This window comes from Oreochromis aureus, linkage group 23, assembly GCF_013358895.1.
Source record: "Oreochromis aureus strain Israel breed Guangdong linkage group 23, ZZ_aureus, whole genome shotgun sequence".
Lineage (NCBI taxonomy): Eukaryota > Metazoa > Chordata > Actinopteri > Cichliformes > Cichlidae > Oreochromis > Oreochromis aureus.
In genome coordinates, this window is record NC_052963.1 from 17,146,177 (window position 1) to 17,162,657 (window position 16,481).

Here is a 16,481-nt window from a genome sequence, read left to right on the forward strand (position 1 = left end):
ATGTTTGCGTTCCTCCTCCCTCCTCTGAGACTGACAGCCCGTTAGCTGCTGCTGCTGCTCACCGGCAATGAGACAGCAAACACGGACGCGATACGACAACCTGAGATGGACTTAACGAGTACTTTTTTACCACTACAAAGACGGATATTATTTAACACCGTCGTCCATTAACAGCAGAAGGCGTGTCTGATTCATGTTTCGGTCTCGGAGGTGTAAAAGGAGACTCGACGTCCGGGAGAAGGAATGGATGCGACGGCTGATTTCCTGCGACACGCACCGGCCAGCTAAGAGGCTTGCAGATTCGCGTTGAGGAGCGGTTGAGTGCAGCTGAATTTGCTCTCGGTTTGACTTATTTCTCCGTGCTTAAAGTGGCAGCAATATCCTCAAAAATACAGTAATAATCGGGAGGGGGGGTGAAAGGATACACGAAGTTCCAGAGGAGCGTATCTAATCGACCCAGCGCAGCTTTAGCTAGCCAGCGGCTAGCTGGATTTCGCATTCTGTTTATTTATTTTGTAATCGATTATAGTGTTGTTTTGATTATCCTGCAGCTTAGCTCCTGCAGAGTTAGGAAGAGGAACACCGCCTGTAAGCTTGGGTTTTAGTCTGACTGCAGCTGGGAGCGGTTGGCTTGTATGTGTGTGTGTGTGTGTGTGTGTGTGTTTGTTTTTGTTTTTTTAAGACACGTTAATCACATGACTTTTTCACTTATGGCTCGTTATTTGAGCTAGCTAGTAGGCAGCGCAGCTTTTTGGCCTCGAGAAACTCTTTCAGCATAAAAATGCACCACCAAGACTTCCCCGGAGACCAGTCCGGGACCGGGAGCCGGAAAACGGCTTACCACTACAGGAGAGGTAGCAGCGGGGCGCCCCCAGCCTCCTCCGCAGCCGGTGTCAGCGCAGTGGACGACAGTCCAACCCAGCTTGGATCCTCCTCTCCTGGACTCCACCATCAGCCTCAGTCCCAAGTGGCTGGAGCTCAGGTGAAGAAGAAAAGCGGCTTCCAGATCACAAGTGTCACTTCCGCTCAGATAAACGTGAGCGGCAACAACAGCTTGGCAGACGATACTGAGAGCTACGACGACATGGATGAGTCCCACACTGAGGACCTGTCCTCCTCTGACATACTGGATGTGTCCGTGTCAAAGGCCACTGATACGGGTGTGCCGGAGAGGAGCTCCTCTGACGAGACTTTGAACAGCCTACATGGAGTCGACACGCCTGGACTGGTGTCACCCAATGAGCCTCTCCAGCCTCATTCTATCCCACAGGGGTCTCAGCATCACCCCTCTATGGTAAATGGGACTGTGCATAATCAGTACTACCCTCAGCAGCACAGCCAGGCCCACCATCATCACTCTGACAGCTTAGGAGGAGGTGAAGCATCACTGCCAACACTTCCCATTGCTCCTTTGGCAAGCTCCAGCCCATCTATAGCTTCCAAAGTTGGTCTTAACCAGCCTCAGAGGCCACCAGCAGTGTTTAATAACACTAAAACTGCAGGGGGGGCAAGCCAGCCTGCAGCCTCTGTTGTTGGTGGGGCAGCCACTGATCCACTTGTACAAGGCAGTGTGAACATTTCTACTGTGTCTGCTGTTGCTGCTGCTCCAGGTTTTGATAACACTAACATCGGTGGGCAGGTGGCTCCTGTTGGTGGAGGAACTGGTCCATCTGCTGCTGCTGCTCCTCCTCCTCCCAGCACTCAGGCTCACCACACCCAAACTCAGACAGCCACCGGCTCTCGCTTCAGGGTGGTCAAATTAGACACGAACTCGGAGCCGTTCCGCAAAGGGAGATGGACTTGCACAGAGTATTACGAAAAGGAAGTTCCTCATCCTTCTACGGCGGAGGCAGCAAAAGGTGCAGAGGTGGTTGCAGACCCTGAAGCAGGTAATGCTGGCATCAGTCCAGGTGTAGCTACCATACAGCCGCCTCACACCGTGCAGCCCTATCAGCCACCAAGCCAGGACTTCACTAGTCCACAAGCCATGCAGAGTCCACTGCAGGGACTGGCACAAACCACACCTGTAACCTATGTTTCACCTCAGGAGGTTGTTGTAGGGAAGCCAGCAGTTCCTGTCAGTATCCCTCCAGCATCACCACAGGTGACACCACAGGTTGGTGTAAGCCAGCCTCCACTAGTAAAACCCCAGCAGGTGCCCTATTCTGTGGATCCTCACCAGCCTCAGCCACAGGGAGGGTATCCTGCACCTCAGCTCCAAACGGGGGTCAGACAGCCAGACTTTATTCAGCCCACCGCACCTTTCCAGACACAAGTCCAACCTCCATTGCCGCATGCCACGACTATAGTCTCTGTGACGCCACTGCCAGGGGTCACGGTGCAGCAGCCTGTAAGCATTACCCAGCAGCTGCCCCATCATGGTCAGGTTGCCCCATCTGCTACAGCAACCATTGCCGCAGGACAGCCCCAGACCCTCTCAGCTCCACCTCAACCCCAGCCTCATCCACAGCCACAAATCCAACCCCCTTCTGCTGGCACCATCCCCATAGCACCCACCCATGGGACCTCCTACATGCCTCTGACTGCGCTGCAAGCTGATCTTCAGCCCATCCTCACGCCAGGCACGACCTTCACCCACGTTCCTGCTGGGGGGAGTGCCATAACAGCGTCCCAGCTGGAGGATGCCCAGAAGCTTCTGCTCCAGCACCAAGGTCTGCTCGGGCTGCCCAGGCTGGGGGCTGCAGCAGGTGGAGATGGCGTCGCAGAAGCTGGCGGCGCTGCTGGAACTCTGGCCCACATGGGGATGTCAGCTGAGGCCAGTGCCTTCATGGTGGCTGCAGGCCTGAGAACTCATCATGGTGAAGGAGAGGAGGACAGGTGAGGATGAATGGCTTGTGCTACCTAAACTGTTTGATTCTAATGTAAACTGTGAAGGTCTTTAATTAAACAAAAGGCTATTCTTGGTACATTGTAGGCAAAGCTGAGGTGCAAACAAAAGAAGTCTTTCCCATTCCTGTAATTTTTTTTTTTTTTTTTTGCACATCAGTGGTACACACTCTGGTCTTGTTGTTTAAATCAGAACTAGAAGTTCAGTGTCACATGTGCTTGATCCTTTGTCCCTCGAGGTCCCCCTGACAGCCATCAGCACACCAGACATCAGGAAAAAAAAGCCTACTGGACACTGCTGCTGTAAAACATCAGTGGCTGCGGAGCTGCTGACTCACTGAGGGTGCTTGTGACTCAGCAGATGCCGTAGCCTGTTCATCCCCCCACCCCCCCCATTTCCATCCACCACCATCTACTGGACACTTGTCCCATTTTTTTAGTCTGAGTTGCCTTTCCCTTCACTCTCCCCTTAGGTTTAATCTTTTATTAGACACCAGGTCTGTTGATATGTGCCACCTTGGGGAGAACTGTGCAGCAGTTTATTTATATGCAGACAAACCAAATGCTCATTTTCTATAGTTAGTAGTTTAAAAAAAAAAAAGAAAAAAAAGAAGCAAGCTTGGTTTAAATGAAGTTGCTTTCCAGGGGGGACTTCCCATGACCCATTTGAAGATGGTGTGGAAATGTTAGCGTCTACATTGTAAAGTTGTGTTGCATAAATCTAAACACTGTGGCGACAGAGAGAAACAGAACAGTGTCATGGAAGCGGTCTCCTGTTACCATAGTGCTGCCCTGTGAGCTGGTTAAGCAAGAGATCCATGTTGTGAGTACAGTTAAACCCCCCCCAGAGTGTAGAGGGTATTTGACTGACTGCCACCAGCCTCCACTGAACACCTCTAGGAGAAAAGCACAACATATTCTGTGGATGTTGTGGTGTTTTTGTAACCAGCTGTTGGCAACAAGTAGATAATTTTTTTTTTTTTTTTTGCTTCCAAATTGTCAGCAGCAAAAGAGAGAATATTTAAAGCTGAATTCAGTTATCACACCATGATTCCAGTCGTCTTCTTGGCATTCGAGTTTAAGAAACAGAGAAACAAATGATTGCTGGCTTAATGTTGACGTAATCTCAGTAACGCTGAGCCACAGACAGAGCAGGACAGTGTTCGCTTGTGAAGGCTTTTGTCAGCAGTTCGTGGCACTCCATTAAGGCTGTGTGCAAGTGCGTTTCCATCTATCTGTTTGTCAGTCAGCTTCTTTTCTTGCCATGAATCAGCCACTGTCCTGCAGCAGCAGACAGTCTTGCTCTGTGTGTGTGTGTCTGTGTGTGTATCATCTTTGTTTATAGTCATTGTCCTGTCATGCTGCGATCAGGCTGTGTGTTTCTGTTACTGTCACAGCTTTCTTTCCACCCCCTCTGTCACCGTCTCTTTTCTTTCTGTTTCCTTTCTTTGTGAAAGCGTCAGTGCATCATGCCAGCTGTCTGAGGTGATCTCTCTTCTCTTAGACACTAGGGCTTTTATTGTCTTTCCACTCTTAAGATGCTTCTTTCTTCTCTACAGGTTGTTACCTTAATGATGACTAACATTTAACTAACATTTGTACACATCCCGTTGTAGATGTAGCTTTTCACAAAAAATAGGGTGGAAATTGTTGTCTGTGGCTGTTTGCTTATTGTAAACATGTCAGTGGGTATCGCTGAGGAAAAATATTTTCCAAAGAGTTTCAGAGGTCTCTTTCCACTTCCACCTCTGAATTGACACTAATTCGTTATCCTGGGTGATCGGTTTCCTGTTGAGCCCAATCAGCCCTGTTCACACTCAATATCATTGCTGCTGTGTGTCAGAGTCCAGATTGGGTCTTTAAAAGCTGTCACGTTGCAGCTGTCAGGAGGTCGAAAACGCTTGATCTAGCACAGCTGCGGACACGGACGCTGCCAAGTTCTGAAACAAAGACGCAAGGGTGTGTCTGCAAAGGATCCTGCTCTCGTTTTTTATATCTGCCCCTGTGATGTTAATTAGTAATATCACAGCAAGACCAGGGTCCTCCTCCCTAGGGCAGAATGTCAGTCTGCTGTAATTGGACTTTGGGATTTCAGAGTGGAAGGAAAACACTCATGACCTTCTCACACAAACACACTTCTAGGTGACCGTGCACCTGCCGTCTGTGTCCTCCACACATGTTTCTCCATTTCTGTCAACAACACTGTGTAGAAGTGCGAATCTGCAGAGAAACTGACCTTAGGAGCAGTCTCCTTTTAAACCTCTGCAGGTAGTTTCAACTCAGAGTGCACATGGTCTCCTGTGCAAATGTATTCCTTTTACTTCCTTTATGTATGATGCCGTTATGTAAATATCTGTCATGTGCTCTTTTAGCCTTTCAGCTGACTGAATGTCAAAGTTACCTGAGCTTTCGGTTTGCTTGCACATTTTGCATGGATATTTACCCATACGACTTCATCCTCAGCTGTAAAAGCTAGAGGTGTGATCTAGTGATTTATGGCCTGTAAACTTTTACACAGCTTCTTTTTTTCAGCTTTAGATTAGCAGCATTGTGTCTCAGCTTGAAGCTTTCTTCTGTGTTTTACAACCCTTTTCAATGAAGTCCAAATCCTTGGCAGCAGTTAAAACATTTCTTCAGTGCTGGATAAATTCCACTATTGTTATTGATCATTTTTAAGAGTCTTGATCTTATCTGATTCATGAGCATCAGAGTGTAGCTCTTCCTTCGTGTTTAAATGACTCCCTTTTAGATATTTCAGCAGAAAAGGGCCATATGAACTTGAGATGTCCGGCTTCTTAAAACCTTTTCAGGTCATAGAGATAATAAGCAACCTGTCAAACTGTATTTGTAGTTATACTGGCTCGGTCTCATGATTCATGTTTGCTAATATTGGCACACCTGCTTTTAACTGACTTGTCATTCATAGCTAAGCTTTGACAAAGCAGAGGAAGTCCCCGACGGCTAAGATTAAACATGACTGTAGCTGGCATCAAAGAGAAGTTGCTCTGGGTGCCCTTTTATTTCAGGGAAATCCAGCTGAGCACTCCCACAGTTACCAGGAGAAGGTTTAACAAGTCCAACGCAAGTAATATGCTGTTTTTTGTTTTTGTTTTTTCAACTTTACCTGGAAAAAGCAAATGTTACGAAAAAAAACCCCCTAATACTGTTCTGTTAATGGCAATGGTATTAATCTTTAAAACAGTCATAGTGCAACACACATTTTTGCACCATGACTACCACAAACAAGCTGAGACAACAAATTAAAGAGTAAAATAGAAACTTAAACCTGACAGTATCAGACTCTCAGGTGTCCAGGAATGTTTTATTCTATTTTTGCATCTGGGTGTTGGATGTAAAGCTTTCAGTGATACTAGTTCCTAAATGAAACCTTTTGAGGTCTTGTCTTTTCCACCTACTGCTTCCTTCAGGCTGTTCAGTAGCATTTATGGTTTCATGCCAGTTGTACCTGTTGGAGCAGTGTGCTTCAGGTGAGTGACTTTTGCATTTTTTTTGTGGTTAAGGCAAACCGACAGACACACCTGTGGCAGATGGCCTCAATGCCAGTGGTTCTCAAACTGGGCAAACAACCAGGTGACAAATGTGATGTGAATTCAGGGCTGTGTAATTGTGTTTTGATTTTGGAAAGTTTCTCGGGGGGAGATACAAAGCTCACATTTAACCTTACTGCACACGGAGAGACTTGGAGCAGACTTCTGATCGGATTTTGTAATTGATACCATAGATTTGTCTACAAGAACGCTGAGGGGTAGTTTTTATTCAGTTTGTCTTGTTTATCACATGGGGAAAAAAAGTTAATTGTCAAAAACTGTGATGGGAATTAACACTGATTAAAATTTTTAATGTGTGGGGTGGTCCTCATTTTCTGAGGAGGGCATGCCACCCAAAAAAAAGATCTCTGCCATGTGAAATGTGCTCAGTTCCTTTTACATTCCCATCAGATGAAAGCTTTGGAGTAAGCTCCACCAGCACATAACTTTCCTCCATCACCTCATCAGACACTTCTCCTCAACTTCAACAAGCATTCAGATCCAGCTTTTTGTGAGATTGACCAGGTTTCTCTTAGAAAGGATGTTTGGCTTCCAGGTGCCTCTTCAGCTTTGTATAGCAATACGGTAGCATTTGCTAAAGTTAATTGAAGCCACAAAATGGTAGCTTTCACTATAGTTTCTGCTGATAGTGTTATATCTCTTTATTTGAGGTGGTGCGTTATCTGCACTGGTAGTTAATTGTTAGCTTATGGATGGGTACCAAAGGATGGTAGTTTTGATTCAGCGTGTGCATGCTTGCCTGTGTAAATTTATATCATTTGCACAACATGAATGCAGAAATACTTCCTTTATATACAGTGCTGATATGTAAATATCTGTCATGTACTTATTTTAGGGTTTCAGCTGACTGAATGTCAAAGTTACCTGAGCTTTCAGTTTGCTTGCAGCAAATATTATGGGGATATTTCTTTATGACTTAATTCTCAATCGAGTGATTTACTGCCTGTAAAACGTGCGCACTCGCAGCTTTATATTAGTGACATTGTTTTGTAGTTTGACTGCCAAGCATTTGGATTTCATTGAAAAAGGGTAGTAAAGCCTCAATGGCACTGAGAGCCAGTATTTAATTGGTTATGGTAGAAGTTTTGCCAATACCAAAGTACTGACCGTTAGAAAGCAGCAGCTAATTTCATAGCATTTAATGAGAATGCAGTTTAATGACAGTGCGCATGAAGAGGTGGTTTTAGTTAAGCAGGTTAACACCAGCAAGCTCCTCACAGGTTGGCCTGCTTAAAGCTTTCCTGATCATTTCAGATAATACACCCTATGATAATGAATTGCTCACAGCTGTAAATATTTTCAACAGGAGAGATGCCTCAGATGCTGGCAGCAGAGGTAAAGATGGAAAGTTTCATTGGTAACAAGGTCTGTCAAAGCTAGTATTAACTACTCTTATGTCATTGTTTTACACCCACATACACAGCAGCACTGATAATAGTATTGATAAGTGTCATTGAGTAAATCAATAAAATCAGAATGATACCCACCCCAGTAAAATGCATAAGGAAATAATCACATTTTTTGCCCCCCCCTACACACGTTTTATTGTTCTTCTTACTATCAGTCAGAACCTTTTGATGTGCGCTAATATAATTATATAAATTTCATCCATATGGTTTCCACATGGGAACCACTTTTCTTGATAAACCGAGCTTCAGTTTTTCCCACAGGAAATGTTTGCTTTGATTAGAGAAACATATGAAATCACAGATGTTTTCTGGCAAAAGATGGCTTTGTTTTGCAAGTGGAATCAAATGGTTTCAATGGTATTTGGGGTCATTTCTTTGAGAGAACACAAAGTCTTTCATGAGGTCAAACTCAATGAGTTCAAAAGCACAAGTTGTTCCCTCTATACAGATATGTCTGTGAAGTCTTGTGAAATCCTGCAGCAGAATTTGTCTGGAGTTGGCCAGCTTAAAGCCTTTCCTGCAGGCACCTCTCCAAGCACTCTCATCACAGGTGTATTATTTGAACTGTGAACTGCCGCAAGAGCTCAGCAGGTTTCCCTTTGTTTGAGTTGTCATTCCTGTTTTGTGGTTCCTCCAGAGATGGACAGTTTAGCTCTGATTCAGGTTTACTGGGCGGCATCTCCTGTCATGAGCAATAAGTCACACCTGAGGGCCGTTAAGTCGTTTCTCCGGTAATTAGTTTTTGCATCACGTCACGCTTCAGTAGAGACGTCGACTCAGCTGTTGGTCTGCTCTGTTGTGCTGCTGCTGAACCACAAGGTGGCAGTGTGGGCTCATAAATGATCACAGCTTTGAAACGTGGTTGTTTATGTAACCATAATATGCTTTTAGAGTCACTGACCTAAAATATGCCTTACAGCTAAGTAGACGCATCCCTCCTGCATGCGGTGCACAAACAAAATGAGCAGTTTTGGAGCTTCTCTGTGCTTGCTGTCAGAAATCGGCATGTAATAACTGTTTGGACGGTTGCTGCATGCAGGGGTTGTTATGAGTTATCCCTGGGAAGGGTTTGAAATGCACTGGAGGTTATTTCTGGGATGGATTTGCTCCTATAAGCATATTTGCATCAACTTGTGGCATAAATATGCATCCCTCTGCCTCAGTGTAGAAACATTTTGTATATAGTTGCATTTGAAAGTCAGTAGATGAATTTGTCATGGCACAGTGTAATTTTTTTGTGTGGCGACAAACCTTCATTCTGCACATTAACTTCAAGGTCATTGTGGATTTATATGTGGCGTAACCTGCTAGAACATGCTTTTCTTTTGCACGCAAATGTCTGCTGTCTACAAGCGCATTTGATTTTTTGTCATGTTTCAGAGATGATAGCACAGTCTCAAAGTGCATCTTTGTGTGTGCGCGCGTGTGCGTGCGCGCGCGCGCGCGTGCGTGTGTGTGCGTGTGCGTGTGTGTGTGTGTGCGTGTCCTGTGATCAAGATCAGAGTGTCCGCTGGCTCTGACGGGTTCTGTTTTGGGCAGCATGCGTTGGGGTTTTAGGGCAGACGAGTGTCACGTTTCTCCGCCTTGTGCCTTCATGCAGAGCTGCATGCTCCTAAAGAAAGTCCCACACCAGTGAGATCATAATGTGGGTCCATGCATGTAGAAGCGTGTTTATGGCTTGAGCTGCTGGCATGGTTTATGGTGCGTGTATGTGGGAAGTTGTAGCTGTTTACAGGAGAGGGAGTTTATTGGAATGAGTGAGCTGCTGTTTTCCTCCAGGCTTTTGTACTGAAGGGAAAAGATAAGCAGGGAGGAGGAGGTGCATTTATGATTTTAACTGGCTGTGTCACAATAAATGTGGTGTTATTTTCTTTCTTTTTTTTCTTTTTTTGTTATATCCTCTGGCTTTTCTCACACTGACCTAAGAGGTAGAAATGTGATGATATTGAACATGAATCCATGCATTTATGGTAGGTAACTGAGCATATAGTAACCTCATATCCTCAGCGTAGGTAGGAAGTGGGAGACTGCTTGTACTACTGAAAGTTTTGTTTTTCCAGGTGTAAAGAGGATCTACTTTAAAGTTTCCACATGCTCAGACTAGGGCTGCACGATTTTGCATAAAATGAGAATCACGATTTCTTTTGCTTAGAATTGAGATCACGATTCTCTCACGATTTTCTTTTCCAATATAAATATTTATTGCACTTATTAACTGCACATCAACTTTGTAACAGTTGAGACTGAACATAAAAACAATAAACATAAAAACAATAAATGTCTCACATTTTGTCGTTGCCGCAAAATGTTGTACTGCTTGAAATTCCGTCTCCACCATTGCTCGACACTGCGTGTATAGAGCAGGTAGTGCAAGAATAGAAAAATACTTGTGGGACGGCACTGTGTAGCGTTTGTCTAGGGTGTTGATCATTTTCCTAAATCCCTCGTTTTGCACAGTGTTGATGGGAGCCATATCTTTGGTCAGGTGATAAGTAATAGCCTCCGTAATTTCTTTGTGCCTGCGGGAGTTCGACGTGTATAGGGAAGCGCTGTATAAGGTTCCCGTTGTTGATGTTTGGGTGGTTGACCGGGACGGATTTTCTCCTGTCACTTTCTCGTCATCCCTGACGTGTTCTCCGTTGTTTTTTCCTTGCCAATTTAAGCATCACACGGCACAGCTTCTGTATCACGTGGTATAAGGCTCCGCCCTTGTCATTTGTTGAGCAGGAAGAGTGAGCGCTTGTTTTCATGCAGATTACGTCCCGGATCAAAATGCGGTACAATCGTCATTGTTGTCTTTTTTTTTTTTAAATCGTTGTCATTTGGAAATGAGATCGCACATAAGTATGAATTGAGATCGCGATTTTCTAACGATTAATCGTGCAGCCCTAGCTCAGACTACATTCTTTAAGTTTAATTAAAGCTGATCTCCACTAAACTCTTCTCTACTAAACCGTCCAAAATGACTTTAAACTATTCTTCTGACAACCCAAAGCACATGGCGCATTTCTGAATTCATCGTCTATAGCCCAATGCTGCATCTTGGAATTTCCTTTTAAAGATACCTGTTATGGAAAAAAAATCCTTATTAACTTAATTCCTTTTCCTTTATTCCACCCTTCTTCTGATTGGCTGACCTTCACAAACAGAATGTTTGAACAGCAGGTGCGTGGGACTGATGTGCATGAAATGACAAAGTCTCTGAGTAGTGAAAACCATCTGAAACAAAACATTTCAAAATGTGGAACTTTGAAAATCATGGCGTAGTATGGTCATAACGCCTGGCTTTTTTAATTATTTGAAAGGCTGATCCTTACAGCTTCACAAAGTAAACTCTGTAAGGAGCGTAACTAATCAGTACATGTTTACAAAGCCTCAAATATATCCCTCTAGATGTACACAGGATTTCTGACTGTCCTTAGTTATTATTTTGTGAGCCGGTCATATTGGCTTTAAAAAAATTTTTTGTAAAAGCCCCTCTATCATATAGCAAACAGTATATTAATGGGTATATAAATCCAGTGTTTGTATAGCTAATGTATGAAAATGTCTGAGACAAGAGGCCCAAGCAGGAAAACCTCTGTGGCACATGCTTGATTACTATGTTAATAACTATTTATCTATAATTAATTATTGTTTTTAATTTTTTTTAACTCATCAACACTAAATAAATGAGTATAACCACAGACATGATTCTAGATTATTGGATACTAGCACATGACCATGCTGCCTTATTGTTTGGCCTGTTTGTGCTGTTGGTAAACTGACACACTAAATCACACTGAGAGACTAAAGACATGGTGTTGGATTTGGTTTATATGCTAAAAGTGGGTCATTTTAGCCTGTTGCCAGATTGGTGTGTAACCTTTGTGGTTATACATGAGAGGTCATTGTCATTGTGAAATTGGAACATTAGTATGCTTTGATAAGGTGTTGTAGCAGCATCAAGGCTAAAATGGGGCCTTTTCAGCCTTTTGATAGCTGGTTGCCAGGTAATGTGATGGCATCATAATATTTGATATAGATAACAACCTTTAGAGAACTAAGCTGTACCTCTGTGCCAATGTTGGTTGTTCAAATACAAAAAAAACAAACCGGCAAATAGATTCTGTGTGTTATAGTGAAAAAGTAATAGTAAGAAAGTATAGAAATTAGGCTTATTTTTTATGGGGGGGGTAATCACAATCTGATCACTTGACATTGATTGGATCATTAACACAAAATAAACTCCGTTATTGTTATGCATTTCTAGTTCATTGATTACAGACTAGCATGCTTTAAGACAGCTCTACATGGGTGTTTTGGTAATAGTAATGTGGAATATAATATTGGCGATGTTTGTATTGCGGTTTCAGTTTCAGTGCTGAGGAGTTTCTGTCCCAAAATAAACTTCAGGGTGAACCCGTGGCTGTGTTTCTTCAGGGGGACTCTGTGCAATCATTACCCTACACCTGCTCTCCTGAGCTTCTCCTTTCCAGTTTCTCTGGTCTGTTTTTGAACATCTTTCACTCTCACATGACAAGAACATGAGCATTGTAGCACCCGTCCAAGAAAAGCATTTCCCCCTGAAAGTGAAGCGGTAAAATCGTAATTGTGTATGAAGCCTCTGCGGTTCTCACTGTTCAAACACATTAAGTTCACTACGTGATGCCTGCTGACCGCAGAGAGATGCAAGCAAAGTTTCTCAACTGCTGGTGAGAAGATCTTCACTGTTACTGTAGTGACAAGCAAGCTCACTGTGTTTCCACCCAGTGCTCGAACTTAAAACAAAACACTTACCCATGTGACCGAGGCTTGGCAACATAACTTCCTCTATATTGTAATTGTGTCCAAGGTTGTGCAATATTTGGATGTATAATCATTTTAACCCATGGATTATAGTGAGTAAAGTGTGCAGGGGAAGGGCCAGCATCATTCTGGGTGCTTGGAAAAGCTTTTCAGTACTACAGAAATATAGTCAGGCTCATAAATATTTAAACACTGGCATAATTTCAGGTATTTCTTGTATACTCAACCACCGCAGTGGGCTTGAAATTCAAGGTGTTTAACAAAAAGATATTGCAACACCTCCTAGAATCACAGGCGTTGTTATAGACCTCCTACCTTCACAAGCTTAAGTGGTGAACTGGTGATTGACAATCGATTATTTAATTGTTCAATTTGGGTTCCGTTTGTTGGGAACTACACTGTGTAACTAAATTTACAGACATTCTATCGACCACATGATTGCAAGAGTGATGCCTAAATTCCTTCATCGAGTCTTGTCATTCAACGTAATTTGTGAAATTTTTAAAACATTAAAGTGACATCTCCCATATTTTCCTTATTTCTATTTGTTTGATGCGGGTAAGATTTATTGCAAAAAAAAATTTTTCTTCTTAAACCTGTGTCCAGTGGTATAGAATCTGGATTGACAAGTTTATAAGATCACTTCTAAGTTTGCGCGTAGTCCCACCTCCAGTAATATGAATGGATAGTCATAGAGGCCTATCAACAAGTCAGTGATCCCCTGGCAACCGCTGGTCAATGGTCAAAAACCTTGCTATGTCCTAGTTTGCATTGAAGACACCAACTTGTGTCTGGAACTGCTTGCTAAATGCTTGCAAAGTCTTAATCATTAGTTATTAGTAATCTCTGGCTCTCTTCCACTGTGTGTCTTTTTTCCTGTCTTCCTCCCTTCACCTCTAACCGATCACACCAGATGGCCGCCCCTCCCTGAGCCTGGTCCTGCTGGAGGTTTTTTCCTGTTAAAAGGGAGTTTTTCCTTCCCACTGTTGCCAAGTGCTTGCTCATAGTGAGCCATTTGATTGTTGGTGTTTTTTGTATTATTGTAGGATTTTTACGCTATAAAGCACCTTGTGTTGTGAGTTGGCGCTACATAAATGAAACTTTATGTAACTTTATGTCGAAGAGTGCGACACAAACTGGAAACAAACTTTTACCATTAACATTAGTCATGCCATTTGAAGCATGTTAGTTACAACTTTAAGTTACGACTAGTAATCACAGGGAGGCTTTTGGTGCGGCACCCTCTTGGCAGCTGATTTTAATTAGCAAACATTTCCAACCAGTTGAAGAATACACCTTTTTTCGCCCTAGTGACTGTCAGGGGTTTTCTGACTGGTAGGCTTGTGTGACCGAGGCCACCTATTGCCCACAAACACAAAAAACGAGCTAATCGCATAATCTCATTCAAGGAGGTAAAATCTGTAGATTACAGTTATCTGTATCACATTCAGTCTTACAGTCTCCTCCCTTGGCTGTTTCTGATTGTTGTCTCCTTTTTTGGCAATTATTTATTGTTGCACTTGCTCCTCCCAGCTTTATGGGGCGATCGTGGCTCAAGAGTTGGGAGTTCGCCTTGTAATCGGAAGGTTGCCGGTTTGAGCCCCGGCTTGGACAGTCTTGGTCGTTGTGTCCTCGAGCAAGACACTTCACCCGTTGCCTACTGGTGGTGGTGGCCTACCCGGTGGCACCAGTGTCCGGCAGCCTCGCCTCTGTCAGTGCGCCCCAGGGTGGCTGTGGCTACAATGTAGCTTGCCATCACCAGTGTGTGAATGTGTGTGTGAATGGGTGGATGACTGGATGTGTAAAGTGCTTTGGGGTCCTTAGGGACTAGTAAAGCGCTATACAAATACAGGCAATTGAAATTGCCTGTATCATCATCTGCCATAAATGGCAGATGATGATAATGATATCTCTTTTTTTATGAGGAGAAGAGGCCACATCTGCACCATCACTAACTAGTCGCTCAGTCTACATCTTGCTGTCTTCCCTCCCTTTCCTGGACCATATGGCACTGAGGCTGGTTATGTAAGGCATTGCGTGCACGGCAGTGAGCGATTCTCTTTCGCTTCACTGAGCTTCAACCCTGAAGGTCTGATGCCATGAGACTTATTGGAGTTTTGTCTGTGTTTGGGCATAGATCAAGGCAAATTATCCTCTGCTGCAGACGGGTAGAACGGTGGCTTTCATCGCTACCTCTGCCCAGTCAGGTGTTCCACTCTTCAAAATACTAAAATGACTCCATTGCCATTCCAAATTCAGTTCAAACACACCTTTGTTTTTTCCACATTTGGAAAAATTATCTGATGTCATCTGTTGCTGAGTAAAGGACAGAGTTAAAGCCTCCCAAACCGGATTCTGCCAGTCTGCATACATGGCGTCAGACGCACACACAAACATGATGCACATGCCCAGGGAGACACACACGAGCTCACGCCTACCAAATACTCGAAAAGAAGTGATGTGGAAGGAGGTGGGCGACGTGCAGCATGGAGGACGGGAGAGATAAAGAGAGGCATGTAAGGAAAAAGATGGAAGCAGAGGAATCTTACTGAGGGATAAGCTGAATACCAAAGTGTGTGAATAATTCACTTTGTTGAGCTTTTCTGAATGCTGCTGTTCTCCAGCTGCTCTGTCACGTCCTCTGCTATCAAACCCTCTCATATTTTTATACATTTAGATTGGTTTTGATAAAACACACACGCACGCTATAGCTCAAGTGTTCAGGGCTCTAGTCTAACTTTTTGCCGTGGTTGCACTGGTGCGCCTAACTTTTTTTCTTAGGTGCACCAGTGCAAAAGTTAGGCGCACCCAAATTTTTCAACCACATCACTTAACACCACAGTTTTGTTTTTTGTTTTTTTAATGTATACAATATTGATTTGTAAATGATTAACCAGCAATCTTGTCAACACAAAGTTCTTTATTTGGAGCACAGTTCTACAAGAAAGACAAGTTACTGAAAAAGTGCTTTGCTTAAAGTGCTTTGACACTCTTTGGCAATATTGTAGACAATGTTAAACTTGATCATCATCTTGGACTCCTCTGACAACCTGTTTGCTGCCACTGAAAGGTAGTGGGGAAAGGGGACACTTGGGCAGTGTTTTTATTGCGGCATATAATGTGTTTTCTGGATACACTGTGCTTTTTCAGCATTCAAAGGTTGATGGCTCCATTTCAGAGCACTGGCTAGGGCTGTTCGATATAACGATATATATCGGATGACGATATAAAAACGTCTATCGTTTCATTTTACGCTATTGTTTGTTTTATGGTGTCGCAAAATAAACTGTTTACGGCAATATTTTTTCATTATTTTGATGGTCACTGTAGTGGCTATATTAATTTCCTAAAGTTCTCTCTTTCTCTTATATTTAATATAACCCCACTACAGACGGACAAGCGCTTGTTTTTATGCGTTGTCATTAGCAACAACGACGGTAAAACCACCTCATGTCCGCTTGTTTATTTTCCACATAAACCTTTCACAATAAAGCTCAAGATCCTGTTGAGACTTTTCAAAATAAACTGAATCACGTGAAAGATGCAGAGTATTTACGGATGAGAAGCAAAAAAGAGCCGTCAGGTGCTAAAAAATAAACCTTAGACTCAAACGTTAGAACAGGCTTTTCCCCGCAGCACGCTGTGTAATAAATACTCACAAAGAAAACGGCGGCCGTTACAACCTATGTCTAAAAATGTATCGTTTCATGCATCAGTTAAAACACTCGACTCCAGGTACGCGACGCCCAGCTGGAAACACTTCACGCAAGTCGAGCTGCCCGACATTCACAGAATTTACAGAAAATGTTACATTTTTGTGATTTATATCGTTATCGGACGATAGATGTCTTAATATCGGGATATGAGA

General features: G+C 43.5%; 1 protein-coding gene across 1 annotated transcript in view; it reads left to right on the forward strand.

Annotated features, from left to right (window-relative positions):
• LOC116327085 (TSC22 domain family protein 1-like) overlaps nucleotides 1-16,481 on the forward strand; it is a 28,896-nt gene continuing 12,415 nt past the window's right edge. The window contains exon 1 of the mRNA XM_031748556.2: nucleotides 1-2,838. Within this exon, the coding sequence (XP_031604416.1) occupies nucleotides 782-2,838 (2,057 nt within the window). The 5' untranslated portion in view covers nucleotides 1-781. The remainder of the gene's footprint in view (nucleotides 2,839-16,481) is intronic.